The sequence below is a fragment of the Lutra lutra genome, chromosome 18, assembly GCF_902655055.1.
Source record: "Lutra lutra chromosome 18, mLutLut1.2, whole genome shotgun sequence".
In the NCBI taxonomy this organism is placed as follows: Eukaryota; Metazoa; Chordata; class Mammalia; order Carnivora; family Mustelidae; genus Lutra; species Lutra lutra.
The window spans coordinates 27774325-27801386 of record NC_062295.1 but is presented as its reverse complement, the minus strand read 5'-3'; the positions used below and the strand labels follow the sequence as shown (position 1 = coordinate 27801386).

The 27062-nt window shown below is 44.5% G+C and overlaps 1 protein-coding gene across 9 annotated transcripts in view; it reads left to right on the top strand.

Annotated features, from left to right (window-relative positions):
* Nucleotides 1-27062, top strand: part of AUTS2 (activator of transcription and developmental regulator AUTS2) — a 1101696-nt gene that overhangs the window by 338508 nt on the left and 736126 nt on the right. Inside the window, exon 1 of one of the 9 annotated variants that reach the window (XM_047714572.1) lies at nucleotides 9894-9956. The exons of the other annotated variants lie outside the window; for them this stretch is intronic. Coding sequence (XP_047570528.1) covers nucleotides 9909-9956 — 48 coding nt within the window. The 5' untranslated portion in view covers nucleotides 9894-9908. Of the gene's footprint in view, nucleotides 1-9893; nucleotides 9957-27062 lie in introns of those variants that run through there. 9 annotated transcript variants of the gene reach the window in all.

Sequence of the window (27062 nt, the reverse complement as noted above, 5' to 3'; positions counted from 1 at the left end):
TTTATCTGTATATTTTCCTGAGATTTACTTGTATGTTTTGTAATATGTACGGTCTATCAGTGCCATAGAAGTAGCTCCATACATACCGTCAGGAATGTGCTCAAGAATTTCGATAAGGGTTTAAAACCAGCATTATGTGGAGATTACTCATGGTCTGGAGAACTGCCAGCAGGAGTGTCCAGGAATTATCAATACATATCTTGGGGTCCAGATGAAGAAAGAAAAAAGAGTAGGAGACGGGGGATATTTATGTATAAATTAGAGAACAGCTCTCCCCAAATGGATTCGGTTCTTTGGCACATGGTGTGGTGCGCACCGTGTGCCGTTGTGTGCATCACAGAGGTCTCCCGTTTCTCCTGACAGAGGAACCCTGGGCTAGGGCTCTGACTTGGCGAGAGGCATGGCCTATGCCCCACTGCCCCCCAACACACACACCCCAAGTCTTCCATCCTTTTGCAGGTGTAGCCTGCACAAGCAGATGCAGGGACCCGTCCTGATGCTGAGATGTGAAAAGAAGAAGAGTGACCATAGGAGCCATTGAGGAACGTAGGGAACAGTAGCAACCAGACTCCCCTTGTATTTATTTATTCATTCAGCTACGTTTTTGTAGAATACCTGTTCCGTGCCAGACAGGTTCTGCAACGGGTCAGCCGACCTCAGCCCTGATGGACAAACCTGATCTGTTGTCTGTTTTGGCAAACAAAGTTTTATTTGGAACATAGCTCAATCCCTTTGTTTATGTCTTTTTTTCTGTGGCCACTTGTGAGCTATAATGGCAGAGTTGAATGATTGTGACATCGTATGGCCTGCAAAGCCTCAAGTGTTTACTAGTTGCCCCTTTACTGGAAATGGTTGAGGACATCTGTTTGAGAACAGGAACCTGTAGTTGCTTCTGGTGCCACCCCCATGACTGAGCCGTGGGCTTTTTGGCTTCTCTCTCTTTTGCCCTGCTTGCCAGAAAACCCCTCCATTGGAGCCCTGCTAGGGCGTATTAGGTGTAGGGCAGGGGGCAGAGCTAAAAGCTTGCATCCAGGGCATATCTGTTGCCTGCTTGTCTACACAGGCAGTGTAGTACAGAGAACGAAGGGCTAGGAGTCTGGAGATGGTGGAGACCTGTGACCTTCTCTCTGGGCCTCAGTTTCCCTCACTCTGCAACTGGGAGGTCACACTAGATCAGTGATTCGCAAACTTTAGCAGCAGAATCACCTAGAAGGCTTGTGGAAACAGATTGCTGGGCCCTACCCCACCTACCCAAGGTTTCTGATTTCGTAGGTCTGGGGAGAGGGCCTGAGAATCCCCCCCCCCCCCCGCTTATTTTTAAAGATTTATTTTAGAAAAAGAGCAGGACTGGGAGGGGCAGAGGAAGAGGGAGAGAGAATCCCAAGCAGACTCTGTGCTGAGCGTGGAGCCCAACACAGGGCTAGGTCTCATGACCCTGAGATCATGACCTGAGCTGAAACCAAGAGTTAGGCGCCCAGCTGACTGCCGCTCATGCACCCTGGAAATTGATGCTTCTAACAAATTCCGGGTGTTGATGCTGCCCGTCTGGCGATGTGTACTCTGAGAGCCCCTGGATCAGATCTTTAGTAAGGAGCTCTTGCAGGAGTCATTAGTCACCCTCAGGTGGGCAGGGCGCCTGGATTGCTTTCTGGTAGCCTGTCTCCCTTTGGCATTTTGCAGGGAAAGGCTGGGGTGACACTGAGAAATGACATTGGGAGAGGACCCGAATCCTAAATGCCTCTGTGATACGTCATCCAGAGTGATCCTGGGCTGGATTCTAAATTCTCACATTCCACCTGTGCAGACTTCGTCTTCATGATCATTCATTCCAAATTTTGCCCAGTGTTCAGAAATTCTGGACCCTCAAGTGGTCAGTATCGTAGGGCACTGTGGACGGACAGAATCCACGATGGCAGAACATTTTTCATGGTCTTTTCCCTTCCTCTTTCCTCTTAAGAACTCTCGTTCCAGTTACCTTTTGTCTAAAAAAAGTCATTTTCTTGGCTGCAACAGATTGCTAATGTCTCAGGACCTGTCGGGAGCCTACTGGTGCTGGACACTAATGCAGGTTACTTGCAGGATAATCTCATCAGTTCAGTTTCCGGGAGTGTTCTGTCCTCCGCACTTTACAGATGAGCAGTCCTTACAAATTGGGAGTCGACGCAGTAAGTAATGTATATCCTGGGCCATGTAAATACCCACGCAGAGGACCGTCAGAAACCAAGCTGCGCAGGTTTTGGCCTCTTTCCCTCTGGCCCTCACCTCCGCTTCCCCTGAGTGCCTGTCCATTCTCATGTTCGGATCTTGGCCCCGTCGTTACCCAGGATTGCTCTTCCGTAGGCTCTAATGTCCTGTCATCACCACGGTTCTGCAGCAGTTGAGGCCGTGGTAGAGCCCTTACCTCCTTTCTCTGCCAACAGAAATAATTTTCTTTTCTGAACTACTTTTGCATCTTAAAAGTCTTGACAAAATCTGTATACTTCGCGCTAAGTGGTATTGGCATGTTTCTGGTTCCTTTACTACAAGGTAACTTTCTTGAAAAAGTTATTTTATATCATTTTGAAGGTTTCTACAGCACCAGGTTCTGTGTCTGGTATACAGTAGGCACTCAGTAAATAATTGCTTAACTGAGCTAGAGAATGAGTAAGACGGGACTTGAATTCGGTCTGTCTTGCCCCCAGCATAACACTCAGGTCTCCCGCTGGCCGTGGCTTATTCATACCTAGTCTGATCTGGTTGAAGAGGAAATTGTTCAAAGGTGGTGTCGTTTGTGAAGTGTTTTGTCTACTTTTCCGTATCCGGTGTGCGATTAGTGATGACTTTTGGTTTTGTCAAAATGCGTCTTCTCTTTTTCAACTGGAGTTCAAACACGATAATTTAGACAATATCCTAAGAACATTTGGAAACATGACATTTCAGATTTATTTTCCCCTTTTGCTTTACAAAAGTATATATAACTATAATTACTAATTGCTGTACTCTAAGTAGAGACAGATGATACGTATGTTTGTGACAATTTTCCAGAGGGAGAGCTAAGTAACCAGGCTCATTTTTCCATAATGTGAATGTTATTCACAAACTATTACCATAATTGATGCACCGAGCCACTGTAGGGTAAATACTGTGTTGTGTGTGGGAAGCGAGCTAGTAGTCAGTGAATATTAAAGAACAAAACCTCATTTTAAAAGAGAAGCTGTAATTATAATCATTCTGAATTCGTGCTGCAAAACCCGTTAAAATAACTCAGCTGCCATTTTTCTATGTAATTCTGTGTGTTGTGTGTGAAGGAAGTAGGTATATGGGCAGAGTTGTTTAGCAATGTGTGGGGACCCACACATTTTTATAAAAAGACAATGTCAAACTTCAGAAGTAGTCATTTTTCAAAGGCATTTGATGCAGAGATGTGAACACAAGCAGAGTTTATCAGTGGAATTTATATTGATGGGAAAGAGCGCAATTTCAGTTTTATCTTTTGCTTTGCAGGTGTTTGTGTCTACCTGGGATGTCTTGTTCTTTTCCTTGGCCAAATCAGCCTCCGTATTTTTTTTTTTTTCAAAGCTGCTTTTTCATAGCAAGTCCTTCTCATCCACCTCTCATCTCTCTCTCACTGCCTTCTAGATACTCATCAACTTCTGTGTGTGGTGTATTGATTTGCACTTGTGGGATTTGTTGTTTTGTAATAGGAGGTCATAAGTCACTTCCTGTGTGTATCATTAGTCTCCCCAACCAGACTGCCAAGTCATTTCAGGAAGGGATGGCTCCGTTGCGGTCTGCGTACGTGTAGCTCATTCTCATATTCTCCGGGATCACGGTCGTGCCCTCTGTGCATGTGCTGATGCCTTTAGGAGGGGCTGCTGGTTGTCTCTTCTTCTCCGTCAGATGTTGCGTTATTTTCGTAAAATCTCTTAAGTTCTGTGCTTGCTGACCAGTGTCTCTAAACAATGCTCTGTTATAACTGGAAAGAATTAGATCCTGTTGGTGTAGAGTTTTTGATGGAACACTTCATCAGAAATCCGGAATGTGGCTTCCGTGAGAAAATAACCCCTTCATCTTTGTCAAGGTCTGAAACCCAAGGGAGGGATGCTGCCTTTGTCTCTTGGTTTTTAATGTTTAGATGTAGACAAGGTGATTGGAGCACAGCTTAGATACTTTTATATTTTAAAGTAAATTACAGTGTATCTACTCTTAGGAACCTTTTAGAAAAATTTCTTCGACATTGATCCTGTTACTAGTTGTAACCTTGGTATATTTTGATAATTTCCTTCAAACCCATACCTTTCCTTCTGTGTGGGCTTCAGCTGTCTCCTCCTTCCATAGCAGTGAAAGTATGGACAGCACCTGAGCCACTTTTTTAGTTCAAATTCTATGGCCCTTAATGTCCAACACAGACAATTTATTCAGCTACTTTATCCAGCCGAACATCTTTCTGTAACAGGAAAATGAATAAATAGAATGTTCCTTAACATATTGCTTGCATGGACAGAGACCATGTTGCAAAGCTCCGTTTAGCTCTTCCTCTCGAAAGAGGATTATTGGTTTCCTGCCTTTAACTCTGGCTTAAACAATTTGACCTTTCTGAGGGCTTTTTGGAAAGTGTTAAGGAAAAAAATAACACAAAACTCATACAACCTCAAGGAATTCTAAGTATCAAAGTTCACCTCTGTGAAGCTGATTGGTTCAAAACTTGAGCCTTACTTGCATTCCTTCCGTGCGTAATGTAGGTCATTATTCACGTATCTGGCCCTTGGATAGCTCGAGTTCGCTTCCCCGGATAATAATAGCGGTGAGCGGGGATCGTGATCCAGGACCCCTCAACGGGACCAAGAGTCTAGAGCCGACCTGTGTGGAGGGAGTCCTCATCCCCAGTCTTTGTTCAAGATGTTTGGGCGTCTGGTGAGGACTTTTTCCCACCTTGGAAATCCGAGGTGGGACTTTGGCCTGGTTCCCTCAAGGACTCTGGAAACCACTTAGCTTGGAGTGGTGCCTTTTGAGTCTGTTCTTGGCAGGGAGCCTTGGCTTGTTTCCTGCGAGAGGCCCTGTGCCTCTTAGGAGCAGAGAGGAGGTCAGATGCAGATAACACAGGCACGATGTCTGTCTCCTGCAGTGCTCAGCTCACGTGCGTCTCTCCCTCCCCCGAGGCTTTAAGGAGGAACACATTTATCCTGGAGCGTCATGAGTAAGAAAGAACATGTGGCTTTTTCGGGGGGGGGGGGGGGCTGCTGCTGAATAGCAGGAGAGCAGGATAAAAATCTTTCTGTTTACAATCTGCTCTATCTCTGTAATTTGTGTTCAAGTAATTTGAAGCTTTCCTGTTAAGCTAAACTTTGGAACAGTCACTTGCAAGCACTTTCTTGGAGGGTCTGGGGAAGCTTTTGTCAGGATTCGAGGTCTGAGATAAGAATAGAGGGTGTGTGCGCGCGTGTGTGCGCGTGTGTGTGTGTGCGCGTGTGTGCGCGTGTGTGCGTGTGTGTGTGCGCGTGTGTGCGTGTGTGCGCGTGTGTGCGCGTGTGTGTGTGCGTGTGTGCGCGTGTGTGTGTGTGCGCGTGTGTGCGCGTGTGTGCGCGTGTGTGTGTGTGCGTGTGTGTGCGTGTGTGTGTGCGTGTGTGTGCGCGTGTGTGCGCGTGTGTGTGCGCGCGCGTGTGCGTGTGGTTTGCAGGCGAAGCGTGTGCATGACCGCCTGGGCTTGGTTGGGCGGGGGCGAGGAGGCTTGGCGGAAAGAGGAAGGGTCTTTCCCAGCAAAGGAAACAGCCCGGATGGAGGTGGGAAGACAGGTAACGAGTCCTCTGGAGGCTTTCTTAGGAGTTTGCCGAGGCAGGGCAAGTCCGTGAGCGCCCACCCTACCTCTTCAGCCGCCTTTCACAAGCGTTCAGATGCTCTGCCTGACGAGGTGGCGTGTTCCAAGGGCGGCTGGGGTGGAAATGGGGTCCGTCTAGTGCAGCTGAAGCAGTTCCTCCGCATAGACTGTCCCCGTCTAACAGTAAACCGTCTGCTTAAAGCAAAACAAGGCTGGTGGGAGCTGGAAGGAGCAGGGGTTTGTGTCGGGGAAGGGACACGAGTTGCTGCAGGAAGCCTGTCTTGGTAATAGTTTCAGAGATAGTAAAAGGACTCAATTGCTAGTTTGTTAAATTTCTGTGTATGTTTTTACGGACTTTTAGTTCTCCAGGAGACATGAAGGTTAAAGAAGTGGCCCTGCCTCTGCCGGAGAACACGCTCCTGTTGTTGGAGCTGACTGCCTCGCCGGTCCCAAGTGGTGGCCTCGTTTCCTTCTTGGTTCAGCAGGGAGCTAGGTCGACTTAGGGTGTCTTCCCACTGTTTTTTGCTCCTTCCTTTTGGCAAGTCAGGCTCTGCACGTTGTCAGCGTGTGGTTAAAGCTTCAGTTAAAGCTTCAGCAGGTGGAAGTTTGACGTCAGGTCTAAGAGGCGATACTCTGCATTTCCAGCGGACGGTAGCTCCTAGGCGGAGGGCGGGAGGCTGAGGCTAGTGGAAGGTGACGACACCGCGTTTAACTTTGTATCCAGCTCAGTCAGGAACTTTGAGCTACATTAACTGCTTTGCAAACATGGGCCCATTCTAAGGTCGGTTTGATGAGTCTCTGTGTACAGATGGGGAACTTGAGGCTGAGAGAGAGAACGACTTCGCGGTCGCACCCGTCATGTGGCGTGGCCGGGATCGGCTCTGAGGTCCCCCTGTCTGTAAAGCTCTCGCGGGTGACCAATGCCTGTTGCATCAAACTCTCCCTCATAATGTGGCCTTTTTACCCCACCTCTGCCGGTTCTCATCCTTCCCCTCTTTTAAGATGCTTTAAGCATCTGCATCTCGATTGACACTCATCTCCTTTCTGATGTCCCTTGAGGCGATGCCTTATATTCATGCAAATACTGGATAATTGGGGGGATAAGAGAAATCGCAGTTTTATTTTTATCTCCCTTTGACTCTAGGAGATTTGTGCTGTGTTACTAATTCTCTGTGTTCCATGATCGCACTGTGTGACCAGATGTGCGTAACACAGGTGTAGTCTCACCGGAGCTCTCAGAACACACCGTGTGCGGGAGGCTGAAGCTGCTCCGCTAGGCTCGGGGGCCAGGCAGGCTCAGAGTCGCAGCTTAGTTAGCACAGCCCTTGTGAGACTGTGGTGACGTCACTACCCCTCTCTGGGCTTCGCTCCTTCTTCTCTGCGGTCTTCTGATCCAGTCACTCCCCAGCGTGGGAGGCACAGCCTTTATCAGGACGCTAAAGGCTCACATGCAGCGTGTCCTGGTGTGCCTATTATTTTTAGGTGTTTCTAGGAGGGATGGTTAGTAAAATAGAAATTCATTAAAAAACATTAAATTCTTGCATTTTTTGTTTCTTCAGTTAACGAATGCCTGCGAAAATTCAGCATGTTACCAAGTGGGACTTCGTTATTTCTTTTTAATGAAAAGGGGGGCCCCATGCTGAAAGTTAGACACTTGCTTTTCATGAACTTTTAGGGATTCACTCAGCCTGCAAGTGAGTCTAAATGCTTGATTTCCAGATTCTAGGTGTTGGGAACCGTACGTTATCTTACCTTGTCCTCTTCTGCATGAGCATTTATTTAGATTATGGTAAAAGGGGGAACAGCATGAGCAAGCGAGCTCTAAAAGAGCCAGTCTTCCATAATCTTGTCCCTGAACACAGAATGTCTTGCCATCACGTCTGTAGGTCCAGTTGGTCCGTGGTCAGGCGTCTTCCTTCCCCTCCCCATTCCCTCTGTCCAGTAAAATCCTGTACGCTTCCCCTTCTTCCAGACCACAGGCCCCTCTGGCCTCACTTTTCCCTCACCCAGCTTGTTAAATGGGAGCCCTCCCTGCCTTTCTCACCGGCGCTCACAGCCCCTCGAAGTTCTTGTCCTCCTGCCACTTCCTTCCGGACCGTGTGAGTGGTCTGCCCCCTCCTGAGCTCCCGTGCTCCACTCGAGAGAACCGGGACTCTGTCTGGACCGGTGTTACAGTTTGTGTAGATCACAGAACGTTGTACAGACAGTACAGCGGCCTCAGTTCCCGAAGGGTTCTCAGGGTTGCCCATCAGTGCATTTACCGAGCTGCTTTGTCCCCTTGGTAGCGGTTCCGTCCTCTCCCCACTGAAGGCTGCAATCTTGGTAGACATTTATCAGGAACTTACTGTGCTAAAAAAATGTGCCGAGGCCTTTAACACACTGTCTCAGCCCCGTTCGTGCCAGGTGACCCAAGTTTGCCTCCCCCCGTGCTGTCCATCAAACACTGACTGCGCATCAGCTGTGTCCAGGCACGGGTCCCGAGTGAACACGACCGAGGGAGGCTGGGACTTGATGGGGGGGGCTCTTCTTCAGAGGGCGATGCAGAGATGTAAATGGACAAAAAGAACCTTGTGTGAGAAGTGCTGCCAGGGGGCAGGGTGCGGGAGAAGTTAGGCAAGAGACAGGTGCACGTGACCCAGACTCAGGGACAGCGAAGTGCCAATCCAGAGGAGAGAATATGACTAGGCAGTGTAGTGGGGGACGGAAAGGTGTTCTAGGGAGTAGAGCCCCTGGGTGCTGGGAAGGTGCAGGGAAGGGACTTACTGCTCATCGTTTGCAGTGAAAGTGGGCACAGAGCGGCCGAGTGGTAAGATAGTTCAGTTTCTTTCAGACCATGATGGAAGCTCATGATGAAAACTCAGACTCCCCCGCTTCTCTCTGCGGGTGAGGGGAGTGTGCAGTGTTCTAGAGAATGTGCTGTAAGTGCAGGTGAAGCTTAGTTATTTCGTATTGAGTAAGTAAATATTTATTACCTGGGGGTAGGGGTGTGGCAGGTAAGGACGAGAGACGTGCTGACACACTGTTAAATGTTTTGGGGCTGTGCCTGGCTCGGGGAGTGCACTAGCCCCAGCACGGGGGATGTGGGTGTGGTGGGGGGCACCGCTCACACCTGCGGGAGCCCCGCTCCGGGGTTTCTCCCCGCATTCTCCATTTCTTCTGTTTCTTGCATCTGGTAAAGGGGGTGCTACAATTCTGTTTCACGTTTTTTTTCTTGAAATCTTGAAAAGTTTAATGGGTTAATAGTAGTAAAACAAAAATAAAAGCACTGCCTTTCCATTTCTGGGGGGAAAAAAAACTGTATGCTGGAAGTGGCAGTCACCCTCCAAGCTGTTGGTTTCTGAGGCTGAACACCAGGAGCTGTTTTGGCAGCCGGTGGAAGGGAAGGGAACGGCCAGGGAAGGCTGGCCCAGTGTCTCCTTCTCCGGCTGCGGCTGCGAGAGGCCAGAAGATGTTGTTTCCGCTTCAGAATTTCGGATGGATTCGTACTCCTTCTCTGCTGAAGACACTGGACTGTTGTTAGTGTTGAAACCTTCCGTAGGCGTGGAGAAAGGTCGCCTCCCGATCGTGCCTTGGGGATCATGGGGTTAACGCTGTGGCAGCGTCCTCTATGGGGACACAGGCTCTTGTAGGAGTGACTTTTGGCCAGGTGTGATGTGTGTCCCGGGGTGCTGGAATTCAGTCCTCATCCCCGTGGGGGCCGGGCGGGAGGCGGAGCTTGTCCTTCTGGGAGGCTCCGGGCGAGGGCCTGCCTCCTGCGTCAGGGACCCGTGCCAGTGGCGAGGGGCCGCTGGAGCCCGCGTGAGGAATTCCCTTGTCAGGCGGCCACGAGAGCCCCGCGGAGGCCGTGCGCGCGGGAGGCCGAGCCGGCGGCCGGGAGAGGCGATCCGGCGGGCGGCCTCCAGCAGCAGGAGCGCGCGGTGCCCTGGGCGCCCGGGGGCAGCGAGCGGGCAGAGGCCAGGTTTGAAGCAGCGCGTTCGCCTGTCTGCGTCTCCTCTGCCGCGTCCCTTGGAAGCCTTTGCCCGAAACACCGCTTTTTCTTCATCGTACGGTTTTGTTTGTTTTTTTTTCTTTTTATTTTCCATCTTCTGTTCCTCTGCGGGTAGGAGGTGACACGATGATCAAGTCGCGCTGGTTCTACGTCAAGTTCACGGGCGCAGAGAAGGTAGGTGGCTCTGCTTTCTTCCCCGGGGAACCTGCCACCTCCCTCCCGCCGGCCCCGCCGGGCTCCTCTGGCTTCGGAGGGAAGCGGATGAGCCAGGAGCTGTGTGTGTGGCTGTTCCCTCTGCCTTCCCGAGTCTTGGCTGTGCCGGCGGCCCGACCGTGCCACCGCCCGGGGGAAGCGTCCTCAGACCTGGTCCCCGCAGCGTTGGTCAGAGTCCGAAGAAGGGAGAGGATGAAGCCGCATCCGCAGGAAGGCCCGGCGCTGCTGCTTTAGCCAGAACAGTTTGCGGGAGGAGCGTTGTTAGGAAACTTGATGTGCTTTCTGGCCGGAGACACACTGACCATCGCTTCCCCTTACCTGCGGTTTGCTCAGGCTTTGTGCGTTTCCTTTCCGCGCGCCGCTGACTCACTCGTGTGTGTAGAAGAGCTTTGCAGGTTTGGGGTCGGAGGAGCAGTCCCCATCATCTTGACACACGGAGTAGGAGGCGGCCTCTCTGCCGTCTGGTGCGGGGCTGGGCTAACGCTTCAGGGAAGGCTGAGTTTGGGCTGCGCCTGGGGTTTCATATGTCATTCGGAGGCTCGTGGGGGAAGAAGGACTTGCACTTACTGGGGGCCGATGACCACCTTTTTGGTTCTGGATTCCTAAGTGTCACTTACTGTGTTGGGAATGTGTAGGGTTAGTAATGAGGCTTCCAGGGGGCAACCTAAAATGCCTCCTTTCGGAAATCCTTTCTTCCTTGATCTGCTCGTTGACAGTATCGACATATTGACTGTAGGATAAGCTGAGACCCTGGAGAAGGAGCCATGAGGTGGCAAGATGGGAATTGTGATGACTCTTCTCCTACTTCTTATAATTATATGCACAAGCATGCTGAAAAATTCCTCCTCCATTCTTCTAGTTTAGAAAACAAGTTAGTGTACTTAGAGCTCATTTTCCCACTCCCCCCCCGAATGGATCTGTTTCTGCTGTATTTTTATGACAGCAAAATTACTTGTTCTTTACTCATGTATGTGTAAATTAATCAAAATGTATAGGATTTTTACTTAAAAAGATCCATCCTGCATTTTATTTTTTATTTATTTTTTTTAAGTAGACTCCATGCCCAGCATGGAGCTCAGTGTGGGGCTTGAACTCACAACCCTGAGATCATGACCTAAGCTGAGATCAAGAGTCAGATGCATAACCGACTGAGCCAGCCAGACCCCATCCTCCATTTTAAACCATTTACATTGTTAACTTTTAAAATTATTATAACTAAAATACTAGAATCAGGAAAGGTAACATTTTGGTTTAGGATTTACTTTTTCCCCTGTGGATTACTTTCCTCGGAGCAGCCTATTCTCCGTTCTGTTAAGAATTTTGATAAATTAAAACTATATTCTACCTCCTTAACCTTTTCCTTTCACCATGAATGTCTTACCCTAGAAATGTGAAAGTCACAGTGAGGTAATGTTAAAAAGAGGAAAAACACTTCAAGGAATGATCTTCATAAAAAGGAAAAGGTGTGGGGCATTAAATTAATTGCATGACAGTATGACCATTCCTTTACTAACCAAACAAGGGGAGAATGCTTTCTTATACCGAGACACGTGTGTATCCTAAAGCTTAATGTAAGGCTCCGTAGCTAATTGAAGATTGTCTTGCTTTTATTAGGGATGGGGGGGAAGAGGAACAGAAAAATCTGTCTTGTTTTTGACATGCTCATGGTGCTCTAGATTTCTGCAATTCTCAGTGGAACTTTTGTTCTTTTGTTCCTTCTCAATGATTAATTTTTTTAAACTTACATTGGAGGTTGTTTTTTTTTTTCTTCCCCCAGAACTCATCAAGATGAGTTTAGGTGCCCTGAGTTATCTCTTTAATTAGGTTGGTACCTAGACTCATTTTTTTAAAAATTTTTTTTAAAGATTTTATTTATTTATTTGACAGAGATCACAAGTAGGCAGAGAGGCAGGCAGAGAGAGAGGGGGAAGCAGGCTCCCCCCTGAGCAGAGAGCCCGATGTGGGACTCGATCCCAAGACCCCGGGATCATGACCTGAGCCGAAGGCAGAGGCTTAACCCACTGAGCCACCCAGGTGCTCTTTTATTTTTCTTTTTATTGACTAGTTAGCTATCTGTCCTGACGTTCAACAGATCCCTCTAATGCATCATCTCTAAGAGGCGGTGAATTTCTTCTTCCTCAGTCAAATGTGTCTGCGTTTCCTGCACAGGTAAGGCATCGCTATCCAACTTGGTTATCTGTGCTCCCAAGGGACCTGTTCTAGTTCTGTTCTCACTGTCTTCTTCCCGAGTTATTGGAGGAGCCTCCTAACTGGTCTCCCCCTGCCGTTCACGATATGGTCCCATGCTACCAGACAGTGCGGGAGTGACACTGTTAAAGGGACCACCTGAGACTCTTGGCCTCCTGCTTCTTGGTGGCTGCTCGCCCCACCCTAAGGTCCTCGCCTGATCTCCCTCAACGGTTCAGCACTGGGCCTTGTAAACACATAGTGCGTTGCATTGTCATTATCCACCGGTCTGTGCCTCTGTAGCACCGTAAGACCCCAAAGACCAGAACTGTGTTGTCTTTTTTAATATCAGTAATACTGGCACAAAACAGATGCTCCGTCATTTAAATGTTACTGATTACTCTGACTCTTCGGGAGTCTGGCAGACGTGAGTTTTAATTCTGCTTCTGCCATTTATTGGTAGTATATGACCTGAGGCAATGTGTAGAAACTTGATGAAACTGTCTCCTCTTCTATTAAATTGGGAACATTGTTGCCCAATATGCCTTTTTTAGTCATAACCATTTTTATTAGACTTAATTGATAAATACAAGAGAAGTGTTGTGAAACCACTAGCAATTGTCTAATACACTTGAAGAAATTCTGCTGAAATGGTAGTAGATTCATATGCGGTTGTATGAGATAACACAGAGAAATACTGTGTGCTCTTTATCTAGTCCCCCCCAAAGGTTACATGGTGTAAAAGTATGGATAATATCACAACCAGGGTATGGACAGTAATGCCACCGAGACACCCAGAATTCCATCCCCCAAAGATCTCTCACGCTGGCCTTTGATAGCCACACTGCTTTCCTCCCGCCTCTGAACGGATTCTTGGGAACCAATAATTTTTCCTCCGTTTTGACAGTTTTGTCATCTCAAGCGTGTTACATCAACGGATGACGTGCTGTGCGACTTTTGGAGACGGTCCTTCCTCCTCCAGCATGAGGGAGGCCATCTGAGTTGCTGTGCGATGTTCCCTTCGGTTTCTGGGGAATATTCTCTGGTCAAGGATTGTAATCGTTCCCTAATGAAGGACATCTGCTTTGTTTCCAGTTCTTTCTTTTATAGATATTACTGCTCTGGACATTTGTGTCCAGGTTTTGGTGTCGATGTGAGTTTTCTTTTCCATGGGGTGAATGCCAGGAGTGCGATTGCTGGGTAGCATGTTTAATGTTTAGGAAGCCGCCAGACCGTCTTCACGGTGGCTGTACATTCACTGCACATTCTCATCGTGGCTTTAATTTGCATTTCCCTATTAATAGCTCATGATGCCAAACATGTTCTCATGTGCTTGTTTTTCATCTGAATATCTTTTGTTAAATACCTCTTTCTCATTAAGTGTCTTTTGCCTTTTTTCTAATAGGGTTTTTTACTTCTACTGTTTGGTTTCTAAAAATTTGTAATGTATCCTAGATACAACTATATTACTGGATATATGGCTGGCAAATATTTTCTCCCAATCTGTAGTTGTCTTTTCATTGTCTTAACAGCATTTTTCACAGAGCAAAAAAATTTATTTTTGAGACTGTCCGAATTATGAACTTTGTTCCTTTATATGCCTTTTTTGTTGTTGTTAAATCTAAGAACTTTTTGCTTGATCTAACCCTTGATTCTGACGATTTCTTTTACTTTTTTTTTTTGGTTTGTTTAAAGAGTTTTATAATTTTATATTTGATTTATAGTTTTCTGGTGGTTTCTGATGTTGAGCATCTTTCCATATGTTTTTTAGCCGTTTACTTGTATATCTGTGAAGAACTGTCCACTGAATCCCTTTCCCATTTTGTAATTAGGTTATGAATCTTTTTTGCTGTTGTTGAGTTGTAGGAGTTCTTTGTATATTCTGGACATTAACCACTGATTTGCATACATTTTCTGCTCTTTAATAAGTTACCTTTTGGCTCTGTTGATTGTGTTCTGTGATACGCAGAAGTTTCCCAGTTTGATGTAGCCCCATCAAATTTGGTTTTCCCTTCTGCTTTCTGTGCCCTTGGTGTGAGAAATCATTGTCCGATCCAGTGTCATGAAGCTTTTCCCTTATATTTTTTTCTAGGAATTTTATAGTTTTAGGTTTTAATGCCTAGGCCTTCGATTCATTTTGAGTTAATTTTTGTATACGGTATATAATAACGGGCCAGTTTCATTCTTTTTCATGTGGATATCCAGGTTTCCCAGCACCATTTGTTGGAGGGATGGTCTTTTCCCACTGAGTGGTCTTGGCACCCCTGTCAGAGATCATTTGTCCATATACACAAGGGCTTATTTCTGGGCTTTCTGCTCTTTCCCATTGGTCTGTTTGTCCTTATGCTGGTACCGTATGGTTTCTGATTACTGTAATAAGTTTTGAAATCAGAAAGTGTCAGTCTTCCAAATTTATTGTATTTCTTTCAAAATTGCTTTGGCTATGGAGTCCCTTGAGATTCCATATAAATTTTAGGATAAATTTGTCTCTTTCCGCAATTCCCTGACAGGCAGTTTTTATTCTGATAGGAATTGCTTTGAATCTGTAGATCTCTTTGGGCAGAATGCAAATCTTAACAATACTAAGTGTTCTGTAAACATTGATGTCTTTCCATTTGTTAGTATCTTCTTTAATTTCTTTCACCAATTTTTTTATAGTTTTTGAGTTTTTATTTTTTGTTACTGAATATTGTGTTTTTGAGTTCTTAAATTTTCTCTTGGTCTTTCTTTATATCTTCTGTTTCCTGGCTGAGACTTCTTTACTATGGATTTTCTATTTTTTCTTTGGTTTCAAGCATGTTTGTAATTGTTTGCTGAAGCATTTTTTTGGTAGGCACTTTAAAATCTTTGTCAGATAATTCTAACATGTCTGTTATCTCAGTGTTGGTGTCTGTCAGTTGCCTCTTTTCATTCAGCTTGAGAGTTTTTGGGTTCTTGATCCAAGGAGTGATATTGATGGATACCTGGATATTTTTTTTTTTTTGAGTATAGGCGTACCTCGGAGATATCACACGGTCTGTTCCAGACCCCGACAATGAAGCAAATATTACAATAAAGCAACTCAAATGAATTTTTTGGTTTCCCAGTGCCTATAAAAGTTATATCTCTACTACACTGTCATCTAGTAAGCATGGAGAAGCATCACATCTAAAAAAAATTGGGTACATACCTTAAAACTAGCTTATGGTTAAAATATGCTAACCATCTTCTGTGTTTTCAGTGAGTCATAATCACTGATGGTCACACGACAAATCTGATAATAATGAAAAAGATATAGGGGCGCCTGGGTGGCTCAGTGGGTTAAGCCGCTGCCTTCGGCTCAGGTCATGATCTCAGGGTCCTGGGATCGAGTCCCGCATCGGGCTCTCTGCTCAGTGGGGAGCCTGCTTCCCTCTCTCTCTGCCTACCTCTCTGTCTACTTGTGATCTCTCTCTGTCAAATAAATAAATAAAATCTTTAAAAAAAAAAAGAAAAAGATATATTGCAAGAATTACCAAAATATGACACAGTGACGTGATTGAGCAAATGCTTCAGAAAACTGGTGTCGATAGATTTGCCTGACTCAGGGTTGCCACAGACCTTTGGTCTGTGAACGGTGCAGTAAAGTGAAACACAGTAAAACTAGGTATGCCTGTATTATGTCTTGAGACTGTGGATCTTGTCTAAACATACTGGTTTTAGTTGGACTTTTCTGATGGCTCTCTGGGGAGAGAAAGGTGTTACCCCATTGAGATGGAAGTCCTGGTTTTCATCTTGACTTCAGGTTTTCAATGAAGGGGAGAGGACCTCCCAGGTACTGCTTAGTAGGAGTTCCAAGCCTCAGCTGATCCCATCCTCACCTAGAGGGGGAATGATGTCTCCTTACCGCTGCCCTCGAGGCCTACCCTGACAGCACGGGGAGCAGGATGGTCTCAGTGCCTCTTGGCAGTGACTCTCACAATGGCTTTCCTTACACCACCCCAGTGGGGAGAAGTAGGAGACACTTCTTTACTGTCCCTTGAGGATGTAGGCTTCTCAAGTGGTCTCCACTGCTGCGGAGAAGAGGGAGGAGCCCTTTCCTGGCTGGCAGAGTTGAAGGGTCAGAATCTGGACTCCGGCTTCCCTGATACCAGCAAGCTGTGGAGACGCAGTTACTCGGGAAAGCCTGGGGAGGGAGGGTGGGCGTGTAGGCTTCCCACTCAGCTTTGTTGATGGGGAAGTGGGCGTGTGCCAGGTTTTTCTCTGGTGTTTGTCCAAAAGTTGTTTGTTGTGGCTGGTTTGACACGTTTCTGGTCCTTTGTCTAAAGAGAGCTGACTTTGCTTGGGGCCTTTTCTGTATCAGCTGTTGCTGTTTTGGGTTTGTTTTGCCTCATGGTTTGGAACATTTGAGGCAACAACACTGAAAACAAAAATCCTAGGGAACTCCCCACCATCTCCTTTTTTGGCTCCCCAGTTTTCTAACCGGTCTGCCTTCTTCTCTTAACTTCTTAGAACATCGATTTATGTCTCTTCATCCGCAACGTCCAGGGTTTTGAGTTGTACGTTGTGTAAGAAACAGGGGAAAAGCACGTCTCTCTCATGGTCCCGGAAGTGAAAGTCCCCTGACATGCTTTGTAAAAAGTGATTAAATTAAAAATAAACAAAAAGTGATTGCCATAACATTTTTTTTTTAAGATTTTATTTATTTATTTATTTGACAGACAGAGATCACAAGCAGGCAGAGAGGCAGACAGAGAGAGAGGAGGAAGCAGGCTCCCTGCCGAGCAGAGAGCCCGATGCGGGGCTCGATCCCAGGACCCTGAGATCATGACCTGAGCCGAAGGCAGCGGCTTAACCCACTGAGTCACTCAGGCTCCCCGATTGCCATAACATTTTTAAGTGCTTGCGTTGAGTAGGACCTGGTGGTAGGTGCTTGAAAGAGGGTGATAACTGTTTTATTATCTTCTCTGTGTTTCTCCCACTTGTACTTGAAATGTCATCGTACTTTGCTCGTCTTTGCTAGAAGCAGCTTCACTGCAGGTTTTCCTTTGTACAAGTTATATTACCAGTAACATACATTTGCCTCTTCCCCCTCTTCAACATTGCCATCAAGATACAGATGGCTAAAAATCACCGTCATCTTGGCAGTATTTTTTCTTTTCCCAAGCAATTCTGACAAAGCATTTTTGTAATGCAGCTGGAGTCATTAATTCTCGTTTTGTTTAAAAGTTGGTAGCTACCTTAGCCAGAAAGAGCCTAGGGTAGGAAGCGATGGATGTTGCTTCTTGAAACATTCGTTCAATGAGGTGTTGCGTTTGGTGGGGGAAAATGAGCACACTTGTTGGTTTCTTTGGCAAGAGATGTTTGAGTAACTGCTCTGACATTATTATAAATACTATTTGACCCCATTGGCTGCCCTCCTCGGAACCTTATGCATCTGTCTATGAGTTTAAAGTGTGTTCCTAACTCTGTCCTTAACTTCAGAGTTAATTTGAAATCTGTTTGTGTCATGTATTTGGAAATTTGCAAAATCATGGTGACTACCTAAACTCTTAGTGTTTTCTAGAATTTTTTGGTTTCTTCTGTTAGAATGAAGCACTAAATTCGTATCAGAAAACTGGTTTTGAAATTTGAGAGGAATGTGAAGCGTGGAAGGGGCTATGGAGCGTGGGACTGTGAATCGCCTTATTCTCACTTGATAGGCATTAGAGTTTGGACACGGCAGAACCTTGTTTCCTCCGTTCTTACTATTCTTGTTTGAGACCAGAAGAACTCGATATTTACATTAGGCTACATTATAAATTTTGCTGCAAGCTTAGAGTGGACTCATTTCACTGGAAAGACTGCTCATAGTTTTGACAGCTCAAATAAAAACCCTTAAGGACAAGCAACTGCTCAGAAGCGCCAAGGGCTTCGTTTCCAATGGAAGGATTTCAAATCTGGTCCTTCTCTTTGAGTAAGTATAAGGAGGTAAATGGAAACTCTGTTTCAAACGGTGAATTTGAAGACTGTGTTTTACCAGTGTACTTTGGAAGTAGAAGATACAGCCAATGTGAATCAGAAGCCCAATTCCAGATTGCCTTATTGGAATGTGAGGAGGACCTCAGCCCATGATAGTTAGATGGTAATGAGAAGTACACAGGACATCAAATGTGACTTCATTGAGCATTGTCACCCTGTGTGGCCCCGAGTACGGTAGGCGTCCTTTTCAGTAGGCTGTACTAGCTCCTTGTTAAAAGGCTGTCTGCTGTACCCTTGCAACAGAAGATGGCTTCCAGAGGGATAAACGTTCAGGGGCACCTGGGTGGCTCAGTGGTTAAGCCTCTGCCTTCGGCTCAGGTCATGATCTCAGGGTCCTGGGATCAAGCCCCACATCAGGCTCTCTGCTCAGCGGGGAGCCTGCTTCCTCCTCTCTCTATCTCTCTGCCTGCCTCTCTGCCTGCTTGTGATCTCTCTCTGTCAAATAAATAAAATCTTAAAAAAAAAAAAGAGGGATAAACGTTCATATGTTGGCTTTGTTCTTCAGATAACATTTTTGACCTTGTTTGAGAGCACTTGGAATAACTGTATTACAGTTATTTATTGTATGGTTTTGCAAGTATAAATGAGAGAATTAATGAATTTACCTTCCTGAATGGGAGGTTTTTGCTATGTGCATGTTGAAGCTAAGCCCTTTTCTCTTCTCTTCCCCGCCAGGGTCCACCAGCTTTCCCCTTGACCTACCACCAGGTTTTTAAGACTGTTCCCTCGGCTGCCTTCCTAGAATGTTATTATGTACACTTAATGTAGTTGGAGGAACTCCGCAATGTTCTAGAAAGAACAGGATCGATCAGATTTATTCAGGGAGGACAACAGAACTTTCCTGAAAGTACAGAAATAATGTTCTGTCTTCACTTTGCTGTAAATGATAGATCTTACCTGTAGATATTTGTGAGAAAAAAGGCATTCAAATCCCATTTATTTTATGTGTTAGGCCAAATTAGATCTGGTTATATTCCTTTTGGTGGTGGTGGTTGGTAGGATACTTAGCTGACATAGCATGTTTATAAATTAAAAACAGTTACCTAAAGCTTGAAATCATTAAAAGAAAAAAGCTTATATTTAAATACATTATTTTATAGTAAGACACATGATTATGCTTTTCTCACTTAATTTTTTGGTGTCGAGCAGTGGTTTGCATTGGATGTGCATTGGGGAGCTTTAAAATTTGGGGAGTTTTAAGACAAATAGATTTTAGGTATCAGACCTAGAAATTCTGATTAAATTGATCTGAAAATGCAACCTTAGCACTGTGGGTTTTTGGTTTTTTTGTTTTTTTTTAAGATCCCTAGGACTTTAAAATGTGCAGTGGGGGTTACTTTGAGGATGGCTCCATTGATAAGTGTTCCAGCTGTTCTTTCTGGACTAAACCAGATTCATGATGCTTTGACCACAGTTGCCTATGAGGGTGCACTAAAACTGTTGGTACAAATTAGATGTACATGAGTAACATGAGTGAAGACTCTTTTTAGATCCCCCTTCCCAGTCCTGCCTGGTTGTCTCCCGTTTAACTTGACAACACTTTATTTTTTAAGCAGCTGTTCATAGTATTCAGCTTAATTTTTATGGAAGCCATATCTCACTTTCATTTACACTCCTCTTTGGTTTACATGGTATTTAATTAAATAATAAACAAAACTAGCATAAACAGATTTTGCAACAGTTTACTTTCAGTGATTGTATGATGCATAGCATTCATTGGCTATGAATTGTTCAGAGTGTTTTACAAAGGAAATGAGGCCTACAGTCGATCTAGCTAGTGTTGAGTGGAAGTCAGTTAAGAGATCATTTTTATTTATTTATTTAAAAGATTTTATTTATTTGAGTGAGAGAGAGAGCAGGGAGGAAGGGGAGAGCAAGAAGAAGAAGCAGGGTCCCTGCTGAGCACGGAGCCCGATGCGGGGCTCGATCCCAGGACCCCGGATTCATGACCTGAGCAGAAGGTAGACACTTGACCCACTGAGCCACCCAGCCACCCCAAAAGATCATTTGTTGTAAAAGATAAGTGGTTTGCTTGGTTTTAGGTCAGTTAATATTCATCTATAAGAGGGTGTGGGATAGGTTTCATTCTTACTCTGTAAGTGAATATATTAAGTGCAGATTTTGTTTCTTATTTCATGTTTAATTTCTTATTCAGGACTTTGGGTTAATTAATGTCTGATGACACTACTGGGTGCATGCAGATACAGTCAGTGTCATCACTGTTAGCTCAAGAGTGAGAACTGCTTCTTGCCTGTGGTTTTATCCTCAGTCGTAACCATCTGAATGGTACGCGTGAGCCTCCTTACACACCGTCACCCTGAGCAGTCTAGAACTGAGCCCGGACTTTGAGTGTCACTTGTCTTGAAATACACTTCATATTGGATTTGTGAATAAACCGGAAAAACTTAAGACTGAATTTCAGGTATTAATAAATGCTGTTTCCTCCTCATAAGACATATTAGTAGACATTAAATCCGTAGTTTGTCCTTAGTAGACCGAAGTGACTTGGATCCATCAAGATATGTATGTTCCTGTTCTTACCACTTGGTATGTGCACATCTGGAGATGTTTATTCTCAGTCCTTCTTGGTAATTGCATTCGCACGTTGTGTTTTACTTTCATTTAGATCGCTGATCATGAGGTTTTGTTCTAATTCTGCGTAGCTACCTGCTCTCGTTAATCTGGTGTGTTTCTGTGTGTCTTGTTTTCAGTTCATATTATGCGTTCCTTGAGGACAAGAAATCCAGTCTTCTCTGGTGTAGTTTCAGAAACATACCGTCTGAATTAATTTATTGACGTAGTCAGAGGATATTAGGTCTCTGCTTTGTGCGAGGACAGAATACCAGGCCTTACCAGAATGGGTCCCAGGAACATTTTGGTTGGCTTTCTTTCCTGGGACGGGAAGATATGGGTGTATAAGCATCTCGGTGCAAGTACCATGGTCCGTGCTTTTCCTTTGTGGCTGCTCTCTTAGATTATCTTTCAGGAAAGCTGAGTCGCTTAGCGCAGTGAGTGCTGAAGGGAATGCATGCCTTCCCTCTCAGGGGACGTGAGCAGTGTTTAACACCACTGTAAAATCCTCGGCTGTGGCTTTCTCTAATGTAGAATTTGTCTAAGAAAGATTACAAGAACAAGGAAGGCTTTGTGTGCTCCACCCCCTCCCACCCCTTTCTTTTTCTTTTTCCTTTCTTCTCTCCCTCTTGCTCCAGGCTACTCATAAAAATGTGGATTATTTTTCTGGGCCTCTGGCGTATGCATGTGTGAGTCTGAGAGAAAAACAAAAGACAAAAGCAAGGCAACACTCACCTATGGGAATCCATCCCCCACAGGTAAAATGAAGAAAAATTACGTGAATGAATTTGCTTCTGTTCAGCCACTTTTACTCACTCACTGAACCAGACAAGTTGTCAGAGACGAAGCATAGGTCTTGGCATGGGATAACCCAGTGGTGGGCCGTTTCCTTACCCAGTGGAGGACTCAGTTGTGCCATGTTCTTGACAGAGATGAAAGCCTTTAGAGGGAATTAGAAGGGCTGTAATTTGGGAACTGTACTGAGATTCGTTCTTGGTATAGTTTTGAGAGCTTCGTTATAGTGGCTGTCATTCAGCAAGAAACAAGGGAAGACTTTGATACTCAGCCGGATTCTCCAGTGAATTTTGGAGCTGAGGAGCTATCTAGTTCGGCCCCTCCCATCGGCACCTGAGGGCAGTTAGCCTCGAATCACACTTCTAACTAGTGGCCGAAAGTGTAGACCTGAGCTATACAATTTGTTTACTCTGCTGGAAACCATTAATGGTTTTTTTTTTTTGTTTGTGTGTGTGTGTGTGTTTAAGATTTTATTTATTTGAGAGACACACAGAGAATGAGAGTGAGCACAAGCGAGGTGAGGGGCAGAGGGAGAAGACGACTGCCTGCTAGGTGGGGAGGCAGACGCGGGGCTGATGCCTGATGCTGGCTCATTCCTGGGACCCTGTGATCATGACTGGAGCCGAGGGCAGGCGCCTAAGGGACTGAGCCACCCAGGCTCCCCAGGAAACCAGTAGTGTAATGACTTGAACTTTTTCTTTCCTTTGGCACTAATTTTTCTTTTAGTTAAGAGAAAAATGATTATAATCTTAGCATTGGCACAAGTTTTAGTTTTTGCGAATTCCTTTCCAGGATCAGCCCTTACTTAAACTTCGTGACTATCTCTACAAATTTTATATTTTCTTTTTTGTGCTTACTACAACATTCTTTCTAATATTTCTGTGTACCGCTTGTCAGATTTCCTTTGGGTTTTCATTATGACCTACTAAATTATTGCCTTGTTGTTGAGCTTTTACACAGAGTCCCTGTTTCTTGACATGAAGGAGAAAGCCACGGGACACAGTATGGTCGATGTAGCTTTTCATTCTCTTGAGTTACTTTTTCTCACCATTTCCCTCTGGGAGAGTCGCTTTATTGCAGCAGTGGGAAGCACACTGAGTCTTCCAGAACCCCAAGGAGCACATGCCACGTTTAATGTGTGCGTAAATTGTGTGGTATGAGCGCTCATTCCATGGGAGTATGTTCTGCTCTTTGTAGGTCGAACAACCGATGAGTCTTAATGGAGAATTTTTTGATTCCTGTCAAATTGTTACTTCTGGGGAAGATAAAATCATTTTTGTTAGTATGGTTGATTAGTTTTATTAATGTTGGGCAAAATCAGTATATTATCAAAAGGAAACAAATCTATAGTTTTGGACAATATAAAATTAAACATAGGTGGCCTGTATATACTGCTGTAATGGGATTTTTGAAGAGATATATGCATCACCGTTTACTTAGTCTGTATAAAATGTATATTCAGGAGATATAGTCTTTCTTCCTCTTGGTTCTGGGAATGTAGCAAAAAACCAGACACACTTCACTATAAAATACGGTGATGCATTAAACAGCACAGTTTTCATTTTATGGAGTTTATCTGTTAAACTGTCAGTCTTTTTATCATGTGGGAACTATAATGTGGTCAAAACTGACAGGCTTTGGACCTACTGTTGATTCAGATTGTGTTGTTTTAGTATTTTCTTTTTAAAGAGGTGTGATTTGAGAAGGAAACTTCAGATTTACAAATCTGAGTTCTGAAAAGTTTGTGAAAATTTAGAATCTTTAGTAAATGTTTATCTGCAGCAAAAAAGTCACTGAGAGTGGCATTATTAGGAGCAAGTATGCATTTCTTTTTGTCTTCTCGATTGAACTATATTATTTTCAAGAAAGACTTATTTTCACTTTGCTTTTTTATACAAAGGAGGACGGATACTTTTCCTTGTGCTGACTGTAGTGTGTGGTCCCTCTGAAGGGAATGGTCTGCAGCAATCCCTTCCTTTTCCAGAGGCAATTTGTCTGAAACTGCCCTGGTTGATTACAGGCTCCGTTCCATTCTTCATCACACCAAAGAACACTTTCTGGAAATCTCGCCACCCCACTGCTCTAATACTCTAATTGTCTTCGGGCTTTGGCAGATGGGTAATCTGGGAGCGGTGGGAGGGAGGGGCTGGGTAACCCCTGTCACATGCTGTTGTCGTGAGGTAGTCTGCAGGGCACCAAAATCTGGAGGTGATTAAGAAGAATGGCTAGTTGGTGACATAAGGTTTTGGAAAGGATTTTGCTGGCATTTTTATAAAGAAGAGAAACTGATGGACTACAAATAACGCTATTCTCCATTCAGCTGTATGTCTGAAACCTTTCGAGAACGTCCCCAAGTACATTTTTTCAGATTTATTGAGCTATAGTTGACAAATATCTATACCTAAAATGTGCAGTGGGATGAGTTTATATATGTACACATTATGACATAACCATCACGGCGAAGTAACACAGTTACCATGTGTGATTGTGTGTGTGAGATGAGAAGCCTAGTGTGTCCTCCCAGCAAAGTTCAGGTGTGTAGTTCGTGTAAATAACCACAGTCGGCACCCTGTGCATTAGACCCTCAGCACTTAATCATCTTACCACGGGGCATTTGTACCCCTCGACCAGCACCTCTCCATTTCCTCCATCCCCCCACCCTTGCGACCGTCATTCTACTTGTATGAGTAACTCCCCCCTGCCCCAAACACATGTAAGTAATACCATACAGTGTGTGTCTTTCTTGGTCTGGCATTATTTCACTTGACTTAATGCCCTCCAGGTTTATCAATATTGTTGTAAATGACAGAGTGTCCTTTTTTTAATGGTTGAGTAATACTCAGTTGTGTGTGTGCATGTGTATGTCTCCTGTCGTTTTTATTTGTTCATCCATGGATGGACACTTCAGTGTTCCCCAGTCTTGGCTTCTGTAAGTAATGCTGCAGTGAATATGGGAGTGCAGATTTTCTCCTTAAGACAATGATTTCTGGGGCACCTGGGCGGCTCAGTGGGTTAAGCCTCTGCCTTCGGCTCAGGTCATGATCTCAGGGTCCTGGGATCGAGCCCCGCATCAGGCTCTCTGCTTGGTGGGGAGCCTGCTTCCTCCTCCCTCTCTGCCTGCCCCTCTGCCTACTTGTGATCTCTGCCTGTTAAATAAATAAATAAATAAAAATCTTAAAAAAAAAAAAAAAAAAGGACAATGATTTCTCTCCCTTCCAGGAGATATCCAGAGGTAGGTTTGTAGGCTTGTATGGTAGTTTTATTTTGCATTTTTTTTTTCAGAACCTCCATATTGTTTTCCACAATGGCTTCCACATTTCTTTTCCCACCATCAGTGTACAAGGGTTCCCTTTTCGTCACATTTTTCCTCACATTTGTTACCTCTAGCTTTTTCTGAAGTTGACATACAATATTGTATTAGTTTCAGCTATACAATATAGTGATTCAACATTTGTATATATTAGGACGTGATCCCATGATAATCTAGCTGCCATCTGTCACCATTACAAAATTTTGAAAATATTATGAACTCTGTGTCTGTGCTTTACATTGGATTCCTGTGTCTTAAGTTTTTTGTAACTGGAAGTTTGTGTCTTTTAATCCTCTTCCCCTATTTTGCCCATCTTTCTTCCTCCCCAGCAATCACCTGATTGTCATCTGTATCTGTGAGTCTGTTTCTGTTTTTTGTTTGTTCTTTTGTTTTGTGTTTCAGATTTCACATATAAGTGAAATCATACGGTCTTTCTCTGTCTGACATACTTCATTTAGCCTTCATGGATGGCAGTATTTGTTTCTTTATGGGTGTGTGTGTGTGTGTGTGTGTGTGTGTGTGTGATCTTCTTTATCCATTCATCTGTTGACGGGCTCTTAGGTTGCTTCCATCTTGGAGCTGTTGTAAATAATGCTGCGGGAAACACAGGGGAGCATTTTTCTTTTTGAATTGGTATTTTAGTTTTCTTTCGGTAAACACCTGGATGTGAAATCACTGGGTTGTATGGTAATCTGTTTTTAATTTTTTGAGATACCCGCATACTGTTTTTCATGGGGCTGCGCCATCTTACAGTTCCACAGCAGTGCATGAAGGTTCCCTTTTCTCAGCATCCTTGGCAACTTGTCTTTTGTCTTTTCAGTAATAGCCGTTCTGTCAGGTGTGAGGTGAGATCTCCTTGTGGTTTTGATTTGCATTTTCCTGATGGTGAGTGACGTTGAGCATCTTTTCATGTGTCTTTTGTTTATCTGTATGTCATCTTTGGGGAAATGTTTATTCAGGTCCTCTTCTCATATTTTAATCTGACTTTTTATCTGAGTTGTGTGAGGTATTTATGTATTTTGGATATTAACCCCTTAGTGAGTTGTGTGAGTTATGTATATATTTTGGATATTAACCCCTTACATGTTATATCATTTAAAAATCTCTTCTCCCATTCAGTAGGTTGTCTTTTTGTTCTGTTGATGGTTTTCTTTGCTGTGCAAAAGTCTTTTAGTTTGATGCAGTCCTATTAATTTTTTACTTTTGTTGCCCTTGCCTTAGGAGACAGCCAAAAAGAGTATTACTAAAACCAGGGTCCAAGAGCTTACTGCCTGTATTTTTTTCTATGAGTTTTGTGGTTTCTTGTCTTATATATATATATATATATTTTTTTTTAATTTAATTTATTTATTTGACAGAGAGAGAGAGAGATCACAAGTAGGCAGAGAGTCAGGCAGAGAAAGAGAGGGAGAAGCAGGCTTCCCGCTGAGCAGAGAGCCCGATGCAGGGCTCGATCCCAGGTCCCTGGGATCATGACCTGAGCCAAAGGCAGAGGTTTAACCCACTGAGCCACTCAGGTGCCCTATCTTGTCTTATATTTAAATTTTTAATTCACTTTTAGTTTATTTTTGTATATGATGTAAGAAAGTGGGCCAGTTTTCCTTTCCTCTAAGATCAGGAATAGGACAAGGAAGCATGCTTACTGGTTTTATCTAACATGGTATTGGAAGTCCTAACCACAGCAGTCAGACAAGGAAAGATAATAAAAGGCATCCGATTTGGAAAAGAAGTAAAGCTGTCATTGTTTATGGATGAAATGTACTATTATAGAGAGAACCCTAGACTCTACCCCAAAACTTTTAGAACTAATAAGTAAATTCAGTGAAGCTGCAGGTTGCAAAATTAATATACAGAAATCTGTTGAATTCCTATATACTAATAATGAACTATCAGAAAGAGAAATTAAGGGGTGCCTGGGTGGCTCAGTTGGCTAAGCATCTGGCTCTTGATTTCAGCTCAAGTCCTGATCTCAGGGTTGTGAGATCGAGCCCCCATGGGGCTCTGCTCTGAGCATGGAGCCTGTTTGAAGTCCTGTCTCTCCCTCTGCTCCTCCCTACTCCCATGCTCTGTTATTCCCCCACCCAAAAAGAGAGAAAGGAATTCAGAAAACAATCCACTTATAATTACATCAGAAAAACTGAAATACAGAGGAATAAATTTAACAGAGGAGGTGAAAGCCCTACCCGCTGAAAACTGTAACACACAGATGAAAGGAATTTGAGACG